The 14,260-nt window shown below is 42.5% G+C and overlaps 1 protein-coding gene across 1 annotated transcript in view; it reads left to right on the plus strand.

Moving 5' to 3' along the window:
- The window catches only part of Fer1l6 (fer-1 like family member 6), a 112,223-nt gene that overhangs the window by 69,655 nt on the left and 28,308 nt on the right, over window positions 1-14,260 (plus strand). Inside the window, exons 24-31 of the mRNA XM_028753882.1 lie at window positions 2,489-2,669; window positions 4,432-4,652; window positions 5,349-5,351; window positions 6,328-6,453; window positions 8,194-8,230; window positions 9,636-9,760; window positions 11,391-11,522; window positions 12,397-12,522. Coding sequence (XP_028609715.1) covers window positions 2,489-2,669; window positions 4,432-4,652; window positions 5,349-5,351; window positions 6,328-6,453; window positions 8,194-8,230; window positions 9,636-9,760; window positions 11,391-11,522; window positions 12,397-12,522 — 951 coding nt within the window. The remainder of the gene's footprint in view (window positions 1-2,488; window positions 2,670-4,431; window positions 4,653-5,348; window positions 5,352-6,327; window positions 6,454-8,193; window positions 8,231-9,635; window positions 9,761-11,390; window positions 11,523-12,396; window positions 12,523-14,260) is intronic.

Below are 14,260 nucleotides of genomic sequence, written 5' to 3' on the forward strand. Positions count from 1 at the left end.
GCCTCTAGATTTCAAGTGTATACTGTCTTTATGGGTAGCCTAATTATGGAAAGCCAGGATTTCAGAATGAGAAAAAAAATTAGGTATCAGTTGTTCAAATGTCCAGGTCTAAATCTTATAATAAATCAAAGAAAGCTAGAAAACATTATCCTATACAGAGTTCTTTGAGGCATTGATCTACAGCAGCCTTGCCTGTAGCACAGTCTCAGCTAGGCATCATGGTTGAGGCCTGTTATCCTAGCTACTCAGGAAACTGAGGCAAGAGGATCACAAGTTCAAGGCCTCACCAGGCAACAAAGAGAGTTCCAGACTAGCCTGGGTCACTTAGGCCTTATCTTAATAATAAAAATTAAAGATAGGGCTAGGAGTGTAGCTCAGTGGTAGAGTTTTTACCTAACACTCTGGACTCAGTGCCCAGTACCCATCCCCCCCCCACACACACATACACCAAAAGAAGAAGATATCGAACATCAGGTCTAGCCTTGTCTACCAAATACAGAAGTGTTTAGAATGGGGCTCAGATGTGAGTTAAGGGCCTATAGCAAATTCATGGCTCTGAATTTATTCTTAGGGTGTTTTCTATATTCCATTTAGAAATAGCTGAGAGGAGTTAACAGACAACAGTCCAGATTGCCTTTCATGGATAGTTGGTTTTCAAACCGTCAGAAGTCCACAGAATTGACGTTACAAACATTTCTGCATTAAGGTTCATTTTGATTAGAGACCTATCTGCTCCTGACAGCTTCCTGTCTTGGATTCTAAGAAGAAATTGAGCATCTTTGGAGTTACTCCAGTTGTGGTGAGACAGCCACTAGGCAAGAATGGCCTCTTTTCATCTACAGACAAATAACTGTCCTGAAAAGGACACACTTGCAGAATAGTCGACTGATTATATCTGCCAAGACAGAGTAATCAGCCCTTAATAATTCTGCATCACTAGGTCTGTCAGATGATCCTGGGCCAGAAGGCTGAAGATCAGATGCTCCAACGTTTTGTAGTATAGGGACTGTCCAGGTGTTCAGTGGTCTCTATAAATTGGCTAAGTTTTAGAAGCTATGCTTTGTGCTTCCCATAATTTCAGTTAATTCAGTCATTCTGGATTTCTGACGGGGTTGAAGACTTATAATCTCATAGTCAATCCTGGCTATTTATTTTGATAGAAAAGGCTTGAGAGAATGGTTTTCAGTTGACATTCATTCTAAAGCCAAGAAAAAAACCCAGGTTCAGAACTAAGTCTTTTAGTTAGGAGAGATGACAGAGGTTCTGGTTAGTCATCAAAATGATGGACTGGGTATTAGGTCTATCTTGTGCCTTACTGATACAAATTGGTGTAGTTATGCTCTAATTGTATTTTGAGAGAAAAGTTTTGTCTTAACAGGAAGGGTGATGTGTAGGAGGAGTTATGGTGGGAAGAGTAAAGAGAGGAAGAGGAGGAGTAAGGAGAGGAGGAGGAGCTAGGAGATGAGAGAGAGAGAGAGAGAGAGATTGAGAGTGAAAGAGAGAGAAAAAGAGAAGGAGGGAGGGAAACATGGAGTCAGATGTTCGCATGTCTCTGCCAGTCAAAGATAGTTGGTATATCTAGGTTGGGTATTGGGTTACACTTCTGATTGTATGGGCATCTTGTTATTGAGCATTACCAAACTTATAAAGCCTTTGATTAACATTTAAAAAAAATAAAAAATAAAATAAAAAGAATGGGGCTCAGACATTCCCGGTTTCACAAGCCCCCTAGTTGCTTCTGAGAACTGCAGGCTACACGATGCTCTGTAGAAACTTACTTTGATGGCCACATGTAAATAAGATTCTTCGTGTTTCTAACGTCAGTCGCTCTCGTGCATAAAAGTTGTGTCTCTCGGAAGCTCCGCTCCTATTCATTTCAAGATTTCAACTCACACAGTTTTAGTGTGGCTTGGAACTAACTACAGAAATGAAGTTTTCTCTGACTACCCAGTCAGCTCCACAGATACGAGTCCTAAATGATCAGACGGGACACTAAAGCCCATGCAGTATCTGCAACCTTCCACAGAGGACGTCATGGATCCTCGTGGGGCACTGAGGGAGACAAATGTGTACAGCACTGTCCCTTAGCTCTATGCCTCATGGCTTAAGCTTTATCTGCTTCACATATGGGGACCATGTTAAGCTGTCATTTGAAATGAGGGTTCTTGTGGTCAGTAATGACAAAATAAGAGGATTGTATTTCGCCACAGAAATACAGGAGTGGGGGAGATTTTGCAATTTAAATAATTTTGGAGTTTGTACCTGGAATGAATTGGTATTAGAAAATAGTCCCCACAGTTTCAGTGCTTATTTTTCTGGCTTAGGGAGACTGTCCCCAGAGTATGGGCAAGCTGCAGAGCAACTCTGAAGATTAGAATTCCAAGGCCAGGAAAAGGGAAGCAGACACCCAGCCGTACTTGCCTGTGGTCTGCAGGCCCAGAGCAGAGCCACCCCAGGTAGAGCCATTTTCCTTCCACCTCCCTTGCAGGAGCTGCCTGAGAATGAGCTCCTGCACCCGCCGCTGAGCATCTGTGTGGTAGACTGGAGGGCTTTCGGGAGGAGCACCCTCGTGGGCACTTACACCATCAACTGCTTGAAGCAGTTTCTGTGTAAATCCAGAGAACCCCTTGCCTTGACTTCACAGATGGATGGAGCTGGGGCCAGGCCAGGTAGGAAGTGCATCCTAGATTGGAGAGCGAAAAGGACTGTGGAGTTACAGTGCCTGTGGGTGTGGACAGTAGTATCTGTCTCAAAGTTTGTGCAGGTGGCTGGATGGGCCTTTCTGATGAATTTACATCTCTGCTCTCTCTGCCATACTTGCCAAATTGTTACTTAAGATTCATATCAGAATCAAGTCCTCTGTTGAAACATCTTTGAATATTCCTTAAACTCTTCTCCTCAGCCTCCAGTCTCTGCCATTTTTCTTGGCTTAATGCTAGGTGTAATTTTAATTTGTTCCATTTTTGGTTCTCAAGGGTTCATAGTTAATCCCACTTCTCATCTCAATGCTGCACTGTCATGGTCCACGCACGCACGCACGCACACACACACACACACACACACACACACACATATACTCATACACACACATACTCATACACACACACACACACATATACACACTCTCCAGAGAGGTCAGAAAAAGACATCAGACATCCCGGAGTTGAAGTGACAGCTGATTGTGGCCACTTGATGTTGGTGTTGAGGACCTAAATTAGGTCTTCTGCAAAAGCAGTATGCACTCTTAGCCATCTTTCTAGCCCCTCTTGTAAATTTAAGCACATGTGGTTTGCACACATGATATAGTGTTATAATGTTTTTGGTTCTCTTCACTCAATGCTACATTCTAGTATTCATCCATATTGTCATCTGTTCATTCGTTTATTATGACTATCCATTGCATCTACTGTATTTCCTTTTTTTCCAATTGGACTGGACTCCAGGTTTGCTTATAAATCTCTACTTTCACCAAAAGCTTTGTAATAAAAGTGTCTGTGTATGTTTCCCAAGGGAAGATGCTCTGTGGGAATTTCTCCAGCCTAGTTACCCAGGAGTGAAAGCACTGATCCCAAGGAATGTATATATAAAACTGTTTTGAATACAGACAGAGGGCTCTGAAGGACTGTACTGATTTACTCTACATGTCTCCATTACTGCATCTGAGCCCCTATATCTCCTTTCCCAGCACACTCTCTAGCCCCCTCCTCTTCACCTCCTACTATCCAATTTTGGAGGGTTGAGTTTTGCTTGTTTGGCTATTGGAGTCTTGCTATTCCGTGGGTGTCTACTTTAGCTTGGGTTTCTGTCTTTAGCACTGAGTAGATCCCTATAAGAGGTTGTTGGATTAACTTTGCTGTTGAAAGGCATATCCAGGGGAATGAGGCCTTGGCAACCATGGAGACTCCAGACTGAGAAATGGCCATCATTGCTGACTTGTACAACATGAAATGCAGAGGACATTTGACAACTCTCGACAAGTGTTATGACCCTTAATGACACCAGTGACCCAGTTAGACTCTCACAAAGTCCAATGATAAAACTCTGCTCTCCACTGAGCATGTCTGATCATGTGTCCAGTGTTCTTCCTCCACTTCGGGGTTCATTGACCTCTGAACCTCAAAATCTCTGCAGATATACATTGACAGAGACAACAAATGTAGAGGGCCTATACCCTAAACCTTGACTTTCATGATCCCAATGTCCAGAATTTCTCTGTGGGATAACTAATTAATAACACCACTCATTGATTGCCTGTTGTATATCAGATGGCATACATCATAGTCTAATTTTATCCCCCTAGGAAAATGGGGTTTTAATCTCATCCTAGAAATAAGGGAAATGAGGTTCAGAAGTGTCAAGAACTTGCCATATTTGAATCCAGTTATGGATTATGGCTGTGTTCTCTGCCTGACCAAATGAGTTTTCATTCAGCCATTTCAGATTCACTAGCAGCAACCGAGTCTACCGAACTCCTCAGTTCCTCCCAGGATCTCCCAACAGATCATGTCTATGTGGATGTTGAACCACCTCCCACTGTGGTACCTGACTCTGCTCAGGCCCAGACAGCCACAGTAGTTGACATCCCTGACTCCTCTCCGATGCTGGAACCTGAACAGAAACCTGTCGCACAGGGACCACCAAAAGATGGACATGTCAAGGTCAGTCAGGGCAATCCTGGGCCTTATTTACCAGGCTCAGTGGAGTGTGCATTGGAAAATGTAGACAATAATCCTGTAGCTACTAGCTATGTGACCTTGAGTCTTCAATTTCATATTTCTGGGTATCAGGTTCCTCATTTACAATGAAGATATTGATGCCTACCTCAAAGTACTGTTGGAGGATTGGAAAGTCACTGTGTATGAAATTAAATTGTTAGTCAGATGTGACAGTAATATTTAATGGAACAGAAACTTTCCCAAATTCATTAGCTTGGAAAGGCAAGAGTTTCTTCATGCAGGACTACTGCTCAAACATTTAGATCCTTCTTTCTACAAGGTCAGACATGACCAAGAAGATGTGTCCTTTGAATTCTAAAGAGGAGAAAGATTCTTCATCTTCAGTTAAGGGGGCTTCTGGAAGGTGTCTGGTGTCAACATCCCTAATGACCTTAAAACTGAGCAGGGTTGGTCCTGGTTAGAATGTGGGAGTTTCTGAGGATGGGGAGGACCAAAGGCCACAGAACAAAAATGGTGTCAGTCTTCTCAAGTCACAAATTTAGTTGCAAACCACAAGATCATTTTAAACTTTTCCTTGTGGACTGTAATGGTACAGACTTGTAATGCCAGCACCCAGAAGGCCGAGGCAAGAGGACCACAAGTTCAGAGCCATTCTGGGCTACATAGGGAGAGCCTGTCTCTGAAAAAAATCCTAAGAAGTTTCTTGACCAGAAGACAGTAAAAATTGAAATACAAAAGTGAGTGTGATGATGGACATTTTCTCAGGTGGTACCTGTCACATCCTTCCTCTGCATCCCCTCAACAGATTCTCATTGCCCCAGCTTTGCACCAGATTCTTACATACATCCTCACTCTCAGAGTCTGCTAGTTTTATAAGCCTGTTTATCCAGGTTGGATATGATTTGTTGATATCGTGTCTTTCTATGTCCTGTCCTTGTCCTGTCCTTGATAGAGTGTTTGGCACACAGTAGGTCCACTAGAGATTCTGGGCAGAGGAGGGATGATGGGTGCATGGTGGGTCTTCCATGGACAACTGCCAATATGACAACAGTCTTCTCCAACGCCTCCTTTCTGAAATATGTATTTATAGTTATTACATATAATTAAATCACCCCTACTACCCACCACTTATATTTTAGATGTAACTTACTTGAACTTCTTAGATCAGAAATAAAGCCAACTGGGGAGTTCCTACTTCATGTCACTCGAACTTCCCACAGTGAGGTAGTCTAGCATCATCAACCTTAGCTGAGAAAACTGAGAATCACATATTCTATATTAATTGTTCAGGGATTATTAACTCAAGACAGCCAATGGTCCTGTTATATGACATTGTATCGCAGGGTCTGGTACCCATTTTTTGGCTGTCTCTTTCCTCCACTGAACTCAAAGGTTTCTGGTTTTGTGGTGAAGCCTCACTTCATCCCTAAAGTCAAGCAGTGTACCACATCTTTATAACTGTTGACTCAATCAATGAATGGTTGAAAACATAATTAAATGTTCATTTATTGAGGCCACATGGAGAACTGCTATCACAAAACCAACCTCTGTCCACCTCTCACTGGGAATATACCTAGATTCTTCTTTGGTTAACCAGATGGGTTCTGCATGTACTCGAGGCCCAACTAGTAACCTATCTCTTGTTCCTTAGCAAGATCCCAGGAAGCCTTCCCGGAGATCCACTAAAAGAAGAAAGAGGACTATAGCAGACGAATCTGCTGAAAATGTCATCGACTGGTGGTCTAAGTATTATGCCTCTGTAAAGAAAGCACAGAAGGTAGAGTCTCCCCTGCTTGTGACAGTCAAGGGACTCAAAGAGAACAGGGCATCTCCCTTTCTCAAGGCCACATGCCTCCATTTAAAGTCCAACATGAAGTGCCTGGAGGCTTAAACATGATCCTGTCTGGCAGTGCTTTATTGCCTGGTCTACTTTCCAGGGACTGAACTCTTAGAGAAACCTGATCCTTCCTCTCTTAACAGCTTAATGATTGCTCCTGAGTTAGGAGCAGAACTTCAGGCCCACCTCCTCTCTCCATGCTGGGATGTGGTCTGGCTTGGGCTTGCTTGGGTCTTATGCATCCTGTCACAGCTAATGTGAGTTCATATGTACAACTACCCTGTTGTGTCCAGATGACGTATTTTCCTTGTGGTAGTCATCCACCACCTCTGGCTTTTACATTCTTCCCACCCTCTCTTCCACAGTGATTCCTTAGCTTTAGATAGAGGAGAGCCATATAACTAACTGTTCCCTTTACAGCTGAGCATCCAAGAACATTTGGGTATCACCCATTGGCCTTGATGGGGAAAAGACACAGAGCTGGGTGGGAAGAAAAGAAGGAATAGGTATAGACAGAGTTGGGTGAGGGGTGAATCAAAACTCACTGTTTGAAATTATCAAAGAACTGGGTTTTTTTTTTTTTAAAGATTAATGATTAAACAACATGGTTCTGTTAAATGCAGTAGAGAAAAGCCTAGAAGACCAAGGATCCTGATTACAAGTTCCCGACTCTCTAGCTGGAACTGGTGTAGAACATAAGCTCTGTTGGAAACCCTAGAAGGCTATTCAGTATAATCAATATAGACAGGATTTGACCCCTGTGAACCCGAGGGAGGTCAGTGAGGAGAAGAAATGGAATTCAACCATGGGCAATGGGAACAGGAGATACCACAGGGCCTCAGGGCTTCAGCAGAATTCTGCATTTGTAAGGGAAATGATTCACATAAAAAAAGATCTTGGTGTAGCAAATAATAATAATTGGTGGGTTGTCAGAGCAACCACAGGGCCTCATGTTCATGGGCTGATACAAGGATGATGTCATAACACCGGAGAGCCATGGGGAATGGGTCTGCAAATTCGGGTAACTTCAATGACCAATTTTATTGCGATTTATCAACCCCAAGTTAAAAGAAGAAAGCAAGAACTAGTCATATACTATCATAGCTGAGACTGTGAGGACTCTGATGATTAGAAAGACTATGTTTTCATCCAGGACTTGGCAAAAACACTCGTATATACTAACAAAACAAACACTAGTCCTTTCTTCCACTCCTCTTCCTTTTGTGGAATGGATGTTTACATTTCCTATGAATAGTTAGTCTTTTGCTGTTTCTCTACTACTTATCCCAACCCCTGATACCCACCCAAGGACCCAACATGTCAGCAGGTAAAGCTCATGGGCAGGCTGTGGTTTGTTGCAGAGAAATATAAAATATTTGTCTTCCATATGGCTATGAAGAACCTGTTCACAGAGAACAATCAATAATCTTCATATTGTGACACTTTTGTTGGCCATACAGGTGCCTATTCTCTAGGGTTAGGGCATCTCCACTGCAGCTAGAAGCCATGTCTTCACAGTGATACTCCATTCTAGAGACTTCCTAAAGACTATTTATTATTCTCAAAATGACATTCCTGAGGTTGCAGAGAGTTGGGATAACCAAACTAGAGCAATTAGCACTCTGACTAAAGTAAAGCAGAAAGAGCAGTGTCCATAATCTTATTTCCTCTCTTTTTAAGGAAAAGGAGAACAACCACAAGGAGAAAAGGGCCACAGGTAAGTGGCTATCTGGAGGGTTCTTGGATGTCGAATAGGGCCATCATTGTAAGAATCTATGGGAGGTATATTATATCTTAGCTCCATTGTCCACATAAAGAAGATGGTAACACATTCCAAAAGTCTTGCAGAGGGCTGGAGGATAGAATCTAATTGACATTCCTTGGGTTCAGTCCCATGGTACCAGAAAAGAGAGACTTATAGGTATTAGAGCTGAACTGGTCTGTAACTCAAGTTAGTTTCTGGAATTGACTAGCTCATGTCCTGTGCAGAGCTTTCATGAGGAAGCAGCAGGGATTAAAATAGAGTCAAGCTGGAAGCCCAAACCGACAAGAGAAATGTTAACAGTGCTGACTGTATAGATCTGGATCCAGGACCCAAAACTCACTTTGCAAGAAGCTCAACAAAATAAGCTTAGGAAGTGTCTGAAAGCTCAGTTCAAGTCATGGCCTAACTACAACAGTCAAACCAAGCAGCCACATGGACACGTGCGTGTGCACACATACACACACACACAGGCAATGTGGCTGTATATCACACACACAGAAGTAATGCAGCTACATCACACACACACACACACGCACACCATACCAACACACACACAGAGGCAATGCAGCTGCATATCACACACACCGAAGTAATGCAGCTGCATCACACACACTGCACACACACACATCATACACACACAGACAATGCAGCTGCACATCATACCACACACACACACATGCACACACATCACACACATACACACACACACATACACATCACACACACACATCACACACACATACACACACATCACATACACACACATCACACACATACCACACACATACACACAAACACAAACACATACATGCACTCATGAGAACCTGGCCCTGAATTTACATGTTTCATTTCACTTTTCTCCTATGACCAGCCAGCCCCATAGCATCTTCATCATACTCATGATAAGACAGAGATACAATGAGGTCCAGTTACCCAGTTAAGGTCACACAGCAAGAAATAGTGGAGCTCAAAGTCTGTCTCTAGTCATTTTCCTTCACGGGATGCTGCTAAAAAAATGTACTCAATCATGTTATTAGTGTGAACTTGTATGAGACCCTTAACATGTTTGAGCCTCATATTGGAACGAGATGACTCTTGAGACCCTGAGGACATTAACAAAAAGCTTAGAATCATTCAACTTCTGGGTCTTTTCTCCGCTAGCTTGGTTGAGGAACAAATAATGTACCTTCTCAGTGCCAGGCTTAATGTATTCATGCACAGACCTGGCCCAGCTAACACTTTGCCTGGCGCTGGGGCAGCCACAAACATTGCGTTTACATATGATACAAACTCCAGGGCTGTTTATAGTAACCCTGCAGCTAACAATCCTGGAACAACTTCTGCCAAATATCCACAGAGGCAAAGCCAGACGAGGTAGTCCTGGATGTGGATGATGGCCCCAAAAAGAAGAGAGACAAAATGCTCAAGAAGAAACCAAAAGATGACGGAAATGATGCCATCCCAAACCTGGCTGTCTTGAAGGTCTGTGGGTGCAGGGCATCCAGGGATGGGTTGTAGCACTCAGCAGCAGGCTTCTCTTAGTGCTGGGATCAACTGTCACGAGTCCTTTCTTTGAACTTACTCATGCTGTCTTCATTATAGTCACTCATGGGAAAATAAAGTCTAACATGTACATAAGCCGAGACAGTGAAGCTTGTCCGTTTTCCTTCTCCACGACCCCATACATTCAGAAAGGGTATAACATCTGCTGTTCAGCTTCAGCCTGGGAGGCAATTTACAGTGTTCAACTCCTCTAGGAGCTTGATTTCATCATGTGGTGGGTACACACTCAAAATAGCAGGAGCTTTAACTGAAGTCAGCTCTATCAGGCCAATCTTCACAGTGAGGGAGCATTAGCTAGAGGCATAGGTACCGATGGGAAAAATTTTGAATTACAGGAATTACATATGTAGATGATCAAGTTGGGTAATTTTGAGAGGATATTTGAATAAGTATTTTAATTATATTTCTAAACCTCAAATTTCATTCTACTTTGCATTTCTAAAGTCTATATATCATTTCCCCCCTTGGAAAATTTATATCTGCATGCATTATAATAAAAGTAAACACTGTCATTTTAAATGTGTTATGAATTAATGAATATTAGTGACTTCAATTTCCCCAAAGTACTACTGTTTATATTTAACGGCCAATAACATCAATTAAGCATAAAAATGGTTGTTATGTTTATGCTTATATATTTGAAAATGTTTTGTGGGCTAGAAAGCTAGCTTTGTGGTTAAGAGCACTTGCTGCTCATGTAGAGGATCAGGGTTTGGTCCAAAACCTACTTGGCAGCTCACAACCCTCTGTCATTTCAATTCTAGGATCCTGATACCTTCTTCTGGTCTCCACATGAATTAGGAATACACATAGTGCACATACATACATACATACATACATACATACATACACACAGTGCACAGAACATCCATACATGTCAAAATAAATAACTCTTTAAAATGTTTTCAGATGGCTATACTTCTTGGAATTCAATTTTTATGCAGAGGACTTTATAAAATTCATAATAGTTAGCTTTAGGAATATTTAGCCCAACATTTCCCCTATCTTATTAAGGATGAATCAATGGCAGCCTCTTACCTTTTCCCTGAGGCATATTTCAATGCCAGTTTTTGAGCATTCTGGGTCTTTCTCATTAAACCAACACTAACCCTTCATACTGGTTCTTTGTGCATACCCCTGATCTCCTACCTAAGAGAACATCTTGGCTTCTTTTGGCTCATGGTTTCAGAGGGTTCAGACCACGATTGCTCAGCCCATGTACTCAGATAAAACATCATGGTGTCAGGAGCATGTGGTAGAGAAGAGTTATCCACTTCATGCTAACAGGAAATAGAGAGAAATGGGTGATTCTGGCAAACCTCAGAAGAACAGGTTGCTGATAGAAACGTAGACATCAAAGGCTGTCCTTGTGAGTTTTCTGATGGGAACAGAGATCCTACTGGGAATTGAACCCAATGCCATTCCTATTATATTCTGGTGAAGAATTTGTCTATATTTGTGTCTGTTTTCAAACTTTGAGAATGAATTTAAAGGTGATGGGGGTAACTAACCCTCTTTCGTCTTCATATAATCTTTCTTTTCTCTAAAGATATATGATGGTGATCTTGAGAGTGAATTCAACAATTTTGAAGACTGGGTGAAGACCTTTGAACTCTTCAGAGGCAAATCTACAGAAGATGACCATGGTCTGGATGGAGACCGGGTCATAGGAAAGTTCAAGGCAAGTTCCCATGTCAATTCCATTCTCTGTGTCCATAAATGTCAGCCATGACTCAATTCTAATAATGGGGTTGTGATGTGGGTTGTGTGTGTGGCAGAGACGACCCTCAATGCCTACCCTGAACCTTCTCTGAAACTCTATAATGCCCAGTCATAGTCTTTGAACATACTTTTGATTTGTGGCCAATGGGTTAAACTCACTCTGTGTAATATATAGGAAGACATAGTCCCCACCCATAAGGACCACTGTCCTTTGCCTTGCTGTCCCATTCATAACACATTAAATATGTGATCCATGCAGATTTGCCAGTTGAAAAACTAAGATAAATCAAACAACCCAAACCCTTTTCTGGCAGACTTGGGGTGCAGTATAACAAAGCAGTCACTAATATCTGGCTGTTTACTACTGCATGCTGGGCCTTTAAGGTACTACTCAGTGTGCTGAACTATACCAAGTAACCTAGTTTGCCAACCTGGATTTAAATCTTGTTTATTACAGTAGCCAGTTGCATGACCTCGAACAATATACTTCACCTCCCAAAGCTTCAGTTACTGTACCTGGAAAGAGGAATACTGTACTCAGGACAGACTGGGAAAGCAGGGAAGCCTGGGCACAGTGTTCCATGTGTAAAGAGCACTCAGATCCCATTGCTATAGTCCTTGTGTGATGGCCCCATCCACTAGTGTGCTATGAATAAGTGCTCAGGCAAGCAGCTTGTATATATTCCCCAAAGATGCAACCCTGACAAAGGGTAACACTAGCCCATGTCCTTCAGACACTTGGGATGTGTTCATTGTTCTACCACTGGGCTCACAATGGTTTCTTATAGGTCAGATGACAATTCTGTTTTCTGGCTTGTATTCTATGGTATCAGGGCTCCTTCTGCATCTACAAAAGCCCAGAGGACTCTACCTCGGAGGACAGTGGCCAGCTGAGAATCCAGCAAGGAATTCCACCCAATCACCCCATTCAAGTACTGATCCGTGTGTATATTGTTGCGGTAAGCCATCCTCCTTTGATCTACGTGAGTGTGTTAGGCTATCCATGGTGCTGAAGCAAAAAGTGGATTTAAATAACTGAAATGGTTTTTTTTAACCACAGTTCTGGGGGCTGTAAATCCATGATTGAGGTTCTGGCAGTGTTGTTATCTGCCCTCACATGGCTGTTCCTCTAGGGGTGTGAAACGTGGAGGGAAAAGGAGCAACTTCAGAACTCTACAGCTCCACTCTTGTGACATTATTAGTTTTAGACACCTGCCTATAGCCAGCATACCATTAAGTTTCAACACATGCATTTCGGAGGTGCCCAGATCAGGCCGTTAAGCTTTACTGGCTCTGTTAGGTTACCTGCTAGTGGGAAAGGAAAGCAAAGGCAGAAGTAGAATGCTCACAGAGAAGACAGTGGGAAGAGGCAAGAAAGGCACCCAGGACCCAACAGGGCAGCTGTTCAGTGAAATTCTCCCAGTGGCTTTACTGCTGCACTACTACAGTCAGAATTTTCATTTTGAGTCTATTAAAAAAAAACAAAAAAACAACTCAAAACATTATGTTCTCCAGGCTTCTGTTTTTTGATAATGGGTTAAAAAAAAAAAACCTTTAATTACAATTTTTTTGACCCGTTGGGATGGTGGAAAACCAAACATGACATTCAATTGTACAACTCTTTATGGATCATGGATTTGTCTTTAACTCGTTGCTTGGATCCGGTTTTCAGGACTGTATAGTATTCTTATTCAATGCTGCCTCGCTTCATGTTGCTTAAATCCCTTTTAAGGAGCATTAGCAAAGCATAAAAGAAAAACTAATTGCCAGGTGTGGTGGCACAGACCTTTCGCCCCTGCCCTCAGGAGGAGTTCCAGGCCAGCCAAGCACACAGAGAGACTCTGTCCCAAGAATTAAAAAATTAATGAGAAGAGAAAACAAATTGTCATCTCATTGTGCACTTCTTGGGTGTCCTTTCTCTCCTGAGTGCCATCGCACCCTAGTGTGGCAGGGGTGTTGTGATGGAGTCTTTGTCTTCAAAAAAGCAGTCCCACTGGGAAGGGCAGCAGTGCTCCTGATAAAGCTCAGACAATGCTGGGTCGCCTCTAATAAATGCTTACCTACAGGTGGCTCCACAATAGCCTTTTCAAAACTGCTATTCAGGAAGATCCTGGGGTCCTGGGAGGTAGTTAATATACATTCCTCAAAAAATCAGAGTGCATGTTCATGTAAATCTGAGAAATATTGTGTCTGATAATTGATTTTTTTCTCCAACTCTAGAAGTTCTCAAAGCTCAAATGCACACTAAGAGCTCAGAGAATTCTGGGAGCAAACAAATGTATTGAACAAATGTACTGTCCTCAGCACCATCTCTGCTTCCCAGCCTCCATGGTTTTCTCTCGCTGAATTACAGAGCTCTGAATCACAACCCCTACTGCAGTTCTGCTGTCTAGAGCTCTGTACGCGAAGGTCAGGGCAACCGTGGACAAGGTTCCTGCCCAGAGCAGGGTAGGCAGCATGGAAGAGGGCTGCCTTGGGCTGCAGTTTGAGGACACAGCGTCCTTGAATGAACAGAGTGAGAGGGTGACAGTCTCGTGTTTCATTAGCAAGGAAGTCACTGCAGGATGGAGAGCCAGTGTTTGGCATGGACCTTGTTAGTAGTGGTGACTGTGTGTGCTTTTCTATCATTTATTAGCACACAATTAGTTATATAATACTCTGATTTTAAAATAATGTAATAAGCACTAAAAGATATAT

This window comes from Grammomys surdaster, unplaced genomic scaffold, assembly GCF_004785775.1.
Source record: "Grammomys surdaster isolate TR1022 unplaced genomic scaffold, NIH_TR_1.0 125974, whole genome shotgun sequence".
Classification (NCBI taxonomy): domain Eukaryota; kingdom Metazoa; phylum Chordata; class Mammalia; order Rodentia; family Muridae; genus Grammomys; species Grammomys surdaster.